Here is a 12,576-nt window from a genome sequence, read left to right as displayed (position 1 = left end):
AGCACACACGCGTCGTTTCATCCGTACGGAAGCCGAGAGAGGCCCTTCATATAATCCTCTTTTTTTTTTTTTTTTTCACCTTGTTATCCCGAGATAACGACATAATTAATTCAGGATCTCGAGAAAACAACACAACTAATTCGAGATCTCGAGAAAACAAAACAATTATTTCACGATCTTGAGTAAACAGCTGAGAAATGGTTCATTCAGGTACACCAAGAGACTTGTGATATGCTGACTTTGGGGCTGTTTCTCATTCTGTATAGACGCAACTTTGGTCATTAGAACGTCTGGAATAATCGATCACCTAATAAGGCAATATTTTGATCAGGGGTTGACGCAGGGAGAGATTGCATTAAGTCTTTTAATAAGGGATAATTTCAAAATTAGTCCGCGGCACCTCCGCAGAAGACTGGCCCGGCTTCGTCTCTACCGACGGAGATACAGTGATCCAGCTGAGATCATGAAATAATTGTTTTGTTTTCTCGAGATCTCGAAATAACAGATGCCATATATTCTCGGAAGGAAGTTACTCGGTAACCACGGAAACATTTCGCGCACGCGCATTTCAACTACCGTCAAAGAAAACCGCAAACATTTCTCGCTAGTGTGGACAGATGCACTAACTGTACTGGTATACTTTGTATCGATACAGTTATACCACTTTCGTACCGGTATAAGTGTGAACACAGCATAAGAGGATCTCTCCAGGTGAAAAGTTTGTGAGCTTTGTCTGATCGCTCATGCAGTATTCACACCCCTCCCTCCCTCCCTCCCTCCCTCCCTCCCCCATACAACTGATCACAAGTGATTAAAGCCTTGTAGCGTGAGCGCTTCAGCGATTCTGAAAGCTGTGCAGTGGGCACTTGGCTTATTGTGAATCGTTACAGAGTCTGACTCAACAGCCATTAATTCTCGGAAGCCTGAAAGACCGTCGGCTTTGACTTCATCCTGAAACGAGCAGGATGCGTCAGCTTTAATGAAAACTTTAGAGCCAGCACAGAATTGAGAATGCGAACGTGTGCCTCTGTGTGCAGAAACAGATTCTGGTAAACGTGCACACTGCAAGGAACTCCCAAGTCTCACCCTTTCTTCAGCGAATAAGATAACGTGGATACTGTAAAACTGCCACTATGGGAATTAAACTGACTATAGAAATACCAAAAGAGGACATATACAATACATGAGCCAAAGCAGACATCCTTGATACCTCCAGCAGCTCTGAAACGATGGGGAGAACATCAGGATTGCAGATATCAATGGAATCATCTCGGTACGTCTTCTTCTTGTATCGGATGTTGCCCAAGTGAAGGATGGCTGACAGCAGAGAAAAGATTCTGCAAGGAGGGGGGGAAGAAAAGAAAAGGACAACCAGTTTAGTTAAAATCTATGTGAATACATTTTGATCATTTTGAGCAGGAGTATGAGATGTAAGCGACTCACTGTTTTCGTGTGGCTGGCAGGAACCCCACCATCTCCATGGCCAGCTGCAGACGCTCAAAGTCGTGCTTCAGATCCTCTCCTTCCACTGTGAAGCAGTCCTGCTGGTTTCAAGAAGCAACGAGTCACCGGCCATTAAACGCTTCACCGCAGTGCGAGGTTTCCCCAAAGGTGCAGTTACGCGGCGCACCTCCATTTCGCTACACGTTGTCGCATTCCAACTCAAGCATGCACAACACGTACGCTGCATTCACGTGTCCAGCAGGGCCTCTCACACCAACACGCAAAGTGTTTCCATCCAAATGTTTTTACAAATGTTCAGAGATTTATATTTGCTGTCAGCTCCACAAACGTGAAAATGTTTCCATCCACTATGGTTACCAGAATATTAAGAGAGGCAAGGAGAGGATTCCACACAATCCTGAGGGGACTGAAACACGCTTCTGTATCATTTATTTAAATTTTCGTCCCTTGTCAAATTTACCCCAAATCTTAAGCTCAAAGTTGAGTCTCTGCATTTATCCAAGCTCTCCGAACACGTGGGCGCAAGCCGCATCGCTAGCAGTGAGCTTAAAAAGCGTTGCTGCTTTATTACAGTTTGAAATTAGACAAATCAGAATATAACTAATGAACCAGCTTAATTTCGTTTCCATACAACACCGATAGTTAGAAATCTGTCTCATGTACCTGCTACTAACAAACTCCTAAGATATGCAAGATTTAAAAAAAAAAAAAATCTATACTGTACATGCGTACGTTTTAAGGCTGTCTCAGTCTTCACATCAGTTAAACTGTACTATTCATAATTATGAAAAGACTAGCAATCACGCACGTCACTTTAATGTAGTTTTAATGGTTAGCTTGATCTAAAACACAGTTTAAAAAAAAAAGTTTAGAAACTTGAATACTCCTTTATCATCTTTGCTTTTGCCACAGCTAGATTTTTCATGAAGCCACCAACTTCCAGGATCTAAACCTGATCAACTTGATGTTCAGAATATAACCTATAGAATGAGCATTTTATTATTGTACAGTAGACCCCCGCCTATTCGCGGTTCAGTATTCGCGAATTCACATATTCGCGGGATTTTATGTAGAACATATCTCCTATACTTTCACGGAAATCTCAGCGATTCGCAGTCATTTGCAGCGAACATATCGAACGTTTACGCACTGCTACATTCTCGGAGCCGAATGCTCGCTCGCTATTGGCTGAAGTTTGAATGGCGGCCTGCTGCTCATTGGCTGATACGAATGAGCGCATTGTACAGTACAGTCTCGCGGTTCCCGTACTTCAGACTTGTTCACGTGTTGTGTGTTCTTGGTATTTTTGAATAATTTTTACGCCCTACAACGGCTCCTAAATGCTCTGCATCTTTTAAGGCTCCTGCCAAGGAACCTAAGCGCCAGAAGAAGGTAATGACGCTGCAGGAGAAGGTAGGACTTCTCGATATGGTAAAGGAAGGGAAGAGTTTTGCGGCAGTGGCTCATCACTACGGCATCAACGAGAGTACCGTGCGCTACATAAAAAGCAGTTTGGGGGGGGGGGGGGGGGGTTACAAGTATTCGCGATTTTGGCTTATTCACGGCCATGTTCGGTCCCTAACCCCCGCGAATACTGAGGGCTTACTGTATTGTCTGCATATATTAACAGTATTAACACCATCAGTAGGGGAGAGCTCGGAGACTTGGGGCAAGTTTTCAGCTTTTGTAGACTCTGAAATTCTTTGCAGGTAGCGTCACATTCATATTGCGTTAGGGAGCATTTACTATACCCTCTTACCACGACATTAGTTTCTCAGTTGTCTCATATACTTAGCCTGGGCCCGCCCATCCTAAGCATGACGCAACACGAGGGCCTGTTGCGAGCTTAGTCTGGCCAGGCAAGCTATCTCCAGCTCTTCCAAGCTCCCGAAAAATCGGGAGCCAATCAACTTTGAGCATCTCCAACGGCCCTGGGTAGAGGCGTGTTCAAGGCAGTGACGTAGTAGAACTGCGACCGGAAGCCATAGATTGTTTACAGAATCTATGCCGGAAGCACTTCATTCACTAGAAACATTACGAACATGGAGCAAGTTCTCATTGAAAACGGAGCAAAGAGCAGCCCTGGAGGTATTTATTGAAAGGAAGGACGTTTTCGCCTTGCTCCCGACCGGCTTCGGTAAGAGTTTAATCTACCAGTTAGCCCCGTCGCGTCACATACGTCAGAGGAAAGAGTGATGTGATTGGTTTAAGCTTCGTCACAGCCTTTTCTGGCTTCGACCAGTAGCAAACTGAGGCATTTCAGGGAGGCGGGTCAACCACGCACTTTGGGAAACGGTTGGGCTTAACGGTTGGGAAGTCGCGTTAGCCAGACTATCATATACTGGCCTTCAGATTTCACTTTTTCGGTCATTATTTTTTGCAGAGACATGGAACAAAAATAACTAGGCCTACATGTTTAATTTTTATTTATGATCAAAATTTGTAACATATGAACTAGATGAGAACATAATGCTGGGACAGCGATAGAAAATATCAGTTTACTCAAAACCTAAACAAAACCGTTCCATTCTCAAGGAATGAATGAAATCCGTTTAATCCTCATGCAGGGACACGCCCACAATGAACTGTCCCAACTCTCCCTATCTGGCCATTTCATTTATTTATTAATTAAAAATACTTTTTTTTGGGGGGGGGGGGGGGGGGTCATTTAAATGGTTTTCCCTCCAGAAGTTAAGTTTAATACATTTTAAAACTTTATTAATATTGGACTGTTCTCCCTCCTGGCCCCTGGAAAGAGGTTCCGCAGCATTCGGTGCAGGACCACCAGGTTCTATAACAGCTTCCCCCCCCGCCCAGGTCACCAGACTGCTGAACTCCAAATCCAAACTCTAAACTTCTTTTTATACTTGAATAATTCCTAATTCCACAGGTCACTTGACACTATTGCACTTTATATTTTTGCTGCTGCATAATTTAATTTAATACACTTTATATTTAATTCTGTGCTGAGCCAAACTGCAACGAAATGTCCTTGTGTACACTTGTTACATACTGAATGACAAAGGTTGTCCAAGTCTAATTATATATGGCAACTCTAGGCTACATACTTTAACTCTTAACAAACCCTGAATTCACCGGCGTACATTACACCATAGAACGGAGGTGAAGTAGAAGACAAGTTCTGGCTGACAAAAATAGTAAATTGCACAAACCTTACTGCAGTGTCCAGCTTCATAGCTCCAAAGGAAGTAGGTTCCTCTAAAGGGGCAACATCTAACTTCTGACGTAATCTAAAGCCCGATTGTTGAAATGAATTTCCGGTAATACAACAAACCGTCCCAAATCTCGCCGCTCTCCCGTACGGTCGGTCATAAATTGATACGGTACAATTCTTGCATTTATTTTTTTTTTTTAATTATACACATTCACATGACTCGCACCTCCATTTTGTATTTGTCCATTTCATGTTTTTATTCTTCTGTATTTATTTAATTTTATTCAATGTGCATTTTATTTTTAATTATTTAACTGACTGCTTTTTCCCTTGGAGCACTTCAAGTTAAGAATTTCTCACCTTTTATACTTTTCCATCACCTATTGTTGGATAAATTGAGACGAATCGGAGACTTCACTCGAACACATTGCGAGAGCACTCATTTTTATTCAAGGTTACTTCTGTGGGCACAAACCTCAGTTCAATAGTATTTAGGTTAAAAACAAAACGGATGCATTTTGAGGCATCGTTTTGCATTTCGTTAGTTGGAGGCCTTTTTCTAATTTGCAAACAAGTTTTTTTTTTTAATAATATTTTTGCAGGGAATGCATTCCTCAATACTGAAAAAGGAGGATTGTGACTCATGGTGTCCCACTCAGTCAGGAGATATTCAGGTTCAAATTAAACATTTGCATAAAAACAGATGGATGGAAATTCCACGACTGATAAACTGCCCAGTGATGAACAGTAATAATCGCACATGTGAATGCGAAGCTGCTCATCGTCTTTCTCAGTATTGACACGGAGTTGAGCTGAATAACTCGAAACACCGTGTCATTATGAACTTTGGCCCAATCAGGGATTTTCCGTGTTGGAAATAAGGGGCCTGGTGAATAGTAGCATATGCATGTCCTGCCTATGCAGTGGAAAATTTAGTGTTTTAGCGGAAAATCTGGCACATGTGCAAAGGCAATAAGGGAAGTGGCAATTTATTACTTAATACTTTGAATGAAATGGAGCTGAGCAGCGGCGTGATGCATGCTGGGCCTACAAAAAAGGAGCAGGTAATCCAAATAAAAACAGAGTATAAATTCAGGGCCATTTTTTGAAGTAGCGCGTGTAACAGAGTATGAAATGTAATGGCTCCGAGCCCAGATGTAGCAGAAATTCAAGTTTGTAGGAGTCACTGAATAGAGATTGGTTCTGTCTCCTAAACTTGTTAGGCTTGGATGAGTCATAAAGATACACCTTGTTTTGGCTGTACGTTAGCGCTCCCTTTCCTCCCGGTCTTGATAGTAAACGGTGTGGGAGGTATTGAGGCCCAGAGGGAGTGTGCGCGCGCGCACGCGTGCATGAGGAAAACTGTCACTGACAGCAGAATTCTTGAGCTGGCACTGAAGGAATCTACCTGCTCATGAAAACACGGGCGCATTTACACAACGTCCGCCGTGTAATGAGACAGCGTCTCCTTCACCTCCCACTTCGGTCATTGATCCTATAATTATGGCATACCAGAGTGATGGAAAGGCAAATAGCTCCGAAACATAATCAGTGCCACGCTTAGACCAGGATCCAGCCTGTTAGCATTCACGTTTCCAGTGTAGGAATTGTAGAAGGGGGCAATTTCTCATGTTAACTGTCACTGGGCTTTCCAAGTACAACAAATTCATGGCTACAGGAAGGTGTTTCAGGGTTTTAGCTCAAAGTGGTAGGACAGCTATTACAGAATTGCTTGCGTTCAGAGGATTAATATTTTGGCACGGAGCAGAAATTCACCAGGGTCCTTATTTCTACTGGTATTAACATTCCAGACTCTCAGCGAGCTTTCACAAGACTGTAAATAAAACTTGGAGGGGTTCACTTTTTGGTCAAAATAAACATATTGCAACTGCATTCACAAATGTGGAATTACTGCATGAACAAAACAAGGCAAACTCGCCAACACAAAGCTTTTTTACGTCACTGATTTTGTGCATGACAAGCTCCAGACCCTGTGGTGTGGTCATTACACAAAGCGGTCATGCAGTTCACGGTTTAACCTTTAAAATGCACCAGATACTCATTCTGAGGTCAGATGTCAAGTTCAGGAGCAAGACAACTCTATCAGGATGGCTCAGATGACTGGTAAAGCGACTACTGCTAGGCCAAGTCAACAAATAGAGCTGGGAAAACTACTCCCAATGCAAATAAGTGTGTGTTTGTATTCTTACTTATCAACCACTTGTTCAATCTTGTCAGTGTTTGCTACCAGATAGCCTAAGATCTGACCCAGAGTGAACACTACAAACACACAGGCAAGAGGCTTATACAATACACTAAGTAGGACCTATGAAGCACAGTGACACAAAAAAAAAAAAAAAACCAGAAAGGGACACCCAAATCAAGGGGGGGGTTGAGGAAGCCAGCGAGCCGCATCCCTACAGCACCAACACACACGCTGTATCACACAAATACTGACCGGTTCGCTCTCATAATAATATTCCCAGTGCAGTTTCTGTGGTTTCTTTGTCATCTGGAAGTAAGGTACACGAGGTTAGGCAACATTCAGACATTCCACACACTCAACATGCGATATTAGTGAGGCATAAAGACTCTTAACTTGGACACACATGCATGACACAAGATTATACAAATAACGACATCTGTGAAGAAATTCAGTAATCTGTATTGCTCAATTTAAAGAGGTATTAGACACACATGGGAATGGAAGAGGAAGAATATTCAGTGAATACCCAAAAAAAAAAAAAAAAAAAGTATACCGTTTTCAGACCAAGTTTGAGTGAATGTTTTTGCGACTCACTCATCACAATAAGTAACTACTTAGCTCCGTTTATGGTTTCCTGGTTTAAATAATAATCGTGAATAGGGCACACATGCATGTTCATACTAAGCAAGTTGATTTAAAAATCATTAGCCAGCTACAGTTGTGACCTTGTACTGAGTAGAGCTGGCCTGATCGCTCGAAGTGTGTCACCTGTTCACTCGCACTTGTAGTATAGCAGCAGTACGCGATAGTGGGGCACGTTTACAAATCACGAGAAAACGAGCATGGTGTCAGAATGGTACTCGATATCAATGTGGCAAAATCCTCCTAGAAATGGAAGCAACAGGCCAAAATTGTATTTGAGCCAAAGTGAAGAAGTAGTGCCTACACCTAAATGGGGTCCAAGTTAATATAAATAACTTATTTATTAGGGCTGTCAAACGATTAAAAAATTTAATCGCGATTAATCTCAGGATTTCATATAGTTAATCGCAATTAATCGCTTTTTTTTTTTTTAAATCTATGTAAATGAATAAGGCTTTTAAAGTGCTGATGACACGTTTTTGACATCTTTGGCGATGTTTTATAACATAAGTAATTCCCGATGATCCATATATTAATTCACGAAGAGGCCTATTTTACAAGTTATGATGATAAACGCGGCTATTTGGGCAAATTTGACGGGGCTGCAGCACCCAGGAGATGAAAGAGAAGGAGGAGCTATATGATGTCAGCGAAAGAACCTTCCTCCTAACTTACCAGTTTGTTGTTGATGCGACAGGTGTTCAGTTTGTCATTATTAGTATTTTTATTAGACATTATATATATATATATATATATATATATATATATATATATATATATATATATATATATATATAGAGAGAGAGAGAGAGAGAGAGAGAGAGAGAGAGAGAGAGAGAGAGAGAGAGAGAGTGTTATTATGCCTTCGCGTTGTGTTGCTGGCTTTTGCTCCAAAACCCACAAGGATGGGGTAAGTTTATTCAAGTTTCCCAGAGATCCCGAGCTGCATGCGAAGTGGATGAGGCAAGTCAGGCGCACTCGTGACAAGTGGGAGCCCTCACCAACATCCGTCCTGTGCTCTGAACACTTCGATTTGGATCGTTTTGACACCCTTCCCAGCTTAAAAGAATCTCTTGGGTGTTCAGTTCAGCACAAACGTGTGTTACTACCATCAGCAGTGCCTACACAGTGTTGCCAGATTGGGACATTTCCCGCCTAGTTGGGCGGTTTCAAGTGCATTTTGGTGGGTTTTGAACATATTTTGGGCTGGAAAACGTCAGCAGTATCTGGCAACAGATACTGCTGACGTTTTCCAGCCCAACAAAACCCACCAAAATGCACTTGAAACCGCCCAACTGGGCGGGAAACGTCCCAATCTGGCAACACTGCCAGTATTCCGGAGGGGGTCTACTAGTAGCTATGCCGGATCCAAAGACAGTCCTCCTGTCAGAACATGTGTTGTGAAACGACATAAGATAAAAGGTACGTAGAGCTATAGATTCTACATGATAATCATAAATGTAATCATAAAGTCGGCGTGATATCAGTCATGTATTTGCTTGTGAAAGCTTGCGGCTTTCATGTAACTGCCGCCTAGCAACGAGAGGCAAAGGGTAAAGAGGGTAGGCTATCATAGATTCTATTCGGAAGAGATCAACACAATTCTAGACTCCCAGAAGAGGAAGAGCTAGCACTAGAGAGTTCACCGGCGTTTTCATGCGCCATTTCCATTGAGTAGAACCAGAGTAGAACAGCCAGTGAACTGCAGCGTGTTCTCCCGCTGACGTCACAACATGGCCGTGAGCCACGGACCCAGTTTTCTTGCGCTGTGCAATTAAAAGTTGGATATTTGCGTAACAACAGCTTCTTTTCACGTAATTATAACAGAAATCTAACATGTTTGCCATGTTATATAGTTTATTTAAGAAATTGCATAGAGTCATGTTCGTGTCATCAGCACTTTAAAGTAAAATGTTACAATTAAAATGGTGAACACATTTTATGCTAAAAGTACTTGTTAAACTGCTGGGACAAGAGAAAATGGTAAGGGAGTTTATTCACTCACATACTAGGCAGTACTGAACATAAAATCCAATTTTGTGTTTTGTGTGATGGATTAGGGAGCTGTAGTCTCAAATATAAAACATGTAGTCACATACTACTGTGTCTCAGTTCAGACATGTGTGACAAAAGAAAATAATGAAATAAAACTTCAATTGTGCCGGAGTTGTATTCAGTCACAGCCTATAGGACTTCACAGTGCTGGGCAAACAAAAATAAATTGCAGTTGGACTTCAATAAAGACATTTAGTGTCATATCACAGTGCTACAGCATACTGAAATCTCACTTTGCAAAAGTATTTTAGAACTGCAAAGTGCATACCAAAACCAACTCAATCACACTACTTTTGAAATGAAACTTCCCGTTTAACAGACCTTTCTCCATCACTCACCATAGACATATAAACAGACGCCGCATTGAGCTGGTGGCCCGTTGCTGGGATACGTCAGAGTGTACGCCATATTTGATGTGGCAAATCTTCCCCGTAAACCAATGCAAGTAAATGGACTGAACTTCATAAAGCCCCTTTCTACAATAATATTTAACTCGATGCCTTTTATTCACCCATTAAGACACACACGTATATATTTAGGAAACAAACAGGCATCAAAACAACACGTATAACTTTTAATGTGATGGTTATAAACAGTGTGCGAAATACCCTGTACACTGCAAACTAGCGACAGATACGCGATAGATAGCTCAGGTAAGCTAATCAGTCAGCATACCGTAGCAAGCTACCAAAACCTGAGGCCACAATAACCAACCTACAAGACTGAATATGATAAATGATGGAAATAGTGGAAAAACTGGAAATAGTGAATGAAAATAAAAATTTACTGTTTCATTTATTGAGTCACCACACAGACCTACTCTCGCTGAATAAAGTGAGCTGAATGACCGCCAAACTGAGTTCGGCCAGGTTCTAACGCCATACCAAAACAAAATACATCACTGATTCCTTCACATTCAGAAAGGTTAAAACCGTTCATCATACGTTCAAAAACGTTCATCATAGTGTGGCACTGTATTCTCTAATTCTCACTGCTTATAACTCTACACCTACCCGGTGGAGATGAGCTGGGAAACTGAAGACTGAAGGAACAGTATTGAAAAGTATTTTTCCAGTCTCACCTGTGAAAGGTAATCCCATGTGATCTCGTTTGGACGGTAAACCTGTTGGTACAGCTAAACGCAGCACATGAATGAGGCATCTTTATTCTCGGCTACTGTCTAGACGCTATACCAGAGACGGGTGAAGAATCTCCACTTTGCCACATCCAATATGGCGGCGAGGATGACGTATGATTCTACGCAGATGTATGATTCACTCACATTGAAGTAGCACGCAACAAGCCTCAACAGGAACTACGGGTGACTCGCAGGGCCAAATTAGAATTTGCGTTAACGGCACTTTTTTTTTTAATCGCGATAAATTGAGATCGCGTTAACTTTGACAGCCCTATTATTTATATAACTTATTCTGTATGAAATGTTATGAAGTTTGGTTAGCATCTGTAAATGTGCCTTAGAACTGCCTGAAGCCATGGCCTAATGGTCAGAGAAGCAGCTTTGGGATAATAAGGTTGACGGTTTGATTCCCTGGAGCAGCAGGAATAGCGGAAGTGCCCTTGAGCAAGCTACCGAACCCCCAACTGCTCCCCACACTGCCCACTGCTGTGGGTATGTCAAGGTCCTGTTGTACATTGCTCTGGATAAGAGTGTCTGCTAAACGCCTGTAATGTAATCAAACGGCAGTCGGTTAGTTGGATAGAATTCACATTTTCGTTTTTATTTATTAAAATATCCAAACGACATTTTTAATGAAAACTACTTGCTGTATTGCCCAAGTATCCATTGACTGAATCATTTACTTAGATATTATGTTTAATTAGTATATCTTTACTCTTACTTTACTGCTTGTAAACTTGTGTATATATATGTTAGATGGGGAGGGCCAATTATAAGCCATTTAGGCTTCCTCCCCTCCCCCCAGCATGTACTTTGTACCTCAACTTGCAATTTATTTATTAAAAACTGTGCAAATATTGCGACAAATTAATAGACGATCCCTCTGCAAAATGAACGGTATCTCTACAAATTGGTACAGTTTTGATTTGACGTTTTAAATGTTGTAAATAAATTGTCTGGACAGATTGGTAGCCAGGGAAACCGCGAATCATTTACATCATAATCTGAGATTTGTAAAGAGTACTTGGAAAACGTAAATGAGAAACACTGGAAATGTATTGAAATAAAAGCACAAGTATAAAATGTGTTCATGTCAAGTATACTAAAGGCCTTGACACGCTTAAGACGCAGAATTGCGAATTTAATATTTCACGTTCTATTTCTTGCTGCGATTGTCAGTCGTGTCCTGAGTGAAATGATGGAGTCATCTAGTAGTGACGAAGACAAATTATAGACATGCTCTCAAAAAAGAGAAAGTTTTGCAAATTGGTGGAGCTTGACAAAGATCTACAGGGGAACAAGCACCGTATTACTCAAATAAGAATGTTTTTCTTGAATGCCTGTTGCGTGCTATCCATTTTATTCCTCCAGGTCTTTCAGTTACATGAAACCTGCGATGGATAACGTCATAGGCGCCCAAATTAAAAAGGCGCCCAAATTAAGGTCAAGCGCCCAAAATATGCTACCAAAAGTAAAAACACGAGATGTTGATTAAATGAACTTGGCTGCATGAAACCCAAAGTCTTGACTTTCTTCTTTAAAAACATCGAAATTAGCAAGAATTGGCATGCGTTTCTCGTAATTGACGCGAAATCCGCACCATTCCGTCGTTGCGCCGGGTTCGTCGAACTAGCCGTAAGCCTCGTGCAGAGCACGAATTCTCCATCAACAGTGATCGGCATGCCATGATTTCATGGAGGAGCGAGACGCGTGTACCAATAACCAGAGCGGGATTTCCACATTAGGTAAATCAGGTAAAAGACTGAATAAAAGAGAGCTATTCAGGACACAACTGTGTGTATTTAAGATACAGCTTGCATCTTAAATACACACAGTTCTGTAAAGTGTGGGTGAAATCAGTAACTTGGAGCTTGGTCCTCTTCTTGTTGATGGTCT

General features: G+C 41.6%; 1 protein-coding gene across 9 annotated transcripts in view; it reads right to left on the bottom strand.

The window, feature by feature from the left end:
• The window catches only part of myo9aa (myosin IXAa), a 235,602-nt gene that overhangs the window by 124,022 nt on the left and 99,004 nt on the right, over nt 1-12,576 (bottom strand). For 5 of the 9 annotated variants that reach the window (XM_060940904.1, XM_060940907.1, XM_060940911.1 and 2 more), the window contains exons 6-8: nt 7,098-7,151; nt 1,444-1,544; nt 1,211-1,337 (exon numbers count right to left, since the gene is read on the bottom strand). In XM_060940904.1, the coding sequence (XP_060796887.1) occupies nt 1,211-1,337; nt 1,444-1,544; nt 7,098-7,151 (282 nt within the window). The remainder of the gene's footprint in view (nt 1-1,210; nt 1,338-1,443; nt 1,545-7,097; nt 7,152-12,576) is intronic. The other 4 variants (XM_060940906.1, XM_060940912.1, XM_060940908.1 and 1 more) reach the window with 3 other exon arrangements.

The sequence above is a fragment of the Neoarius graeffei genome, chromosome 15, assembly GCF_027579695.1.
Source record: "Neoarius graeffei isolate fNeoGra1 chromosome 15, fNeoGra1.pri, whole genome shotgun sequence".
Classification (NCBI taxonomy): domain Eukaryota; kingdom Metazoa; phylum Chordata; class Actinopteri; order Siluriformes; family Ariidae; genus Neoarius; species Neoarius graeffei.
The sequence above is the reverse complement of the archived record's forward strand: the minus strand, read 5'-3'. Positions and strand labels throughout refer to the sequence as shown.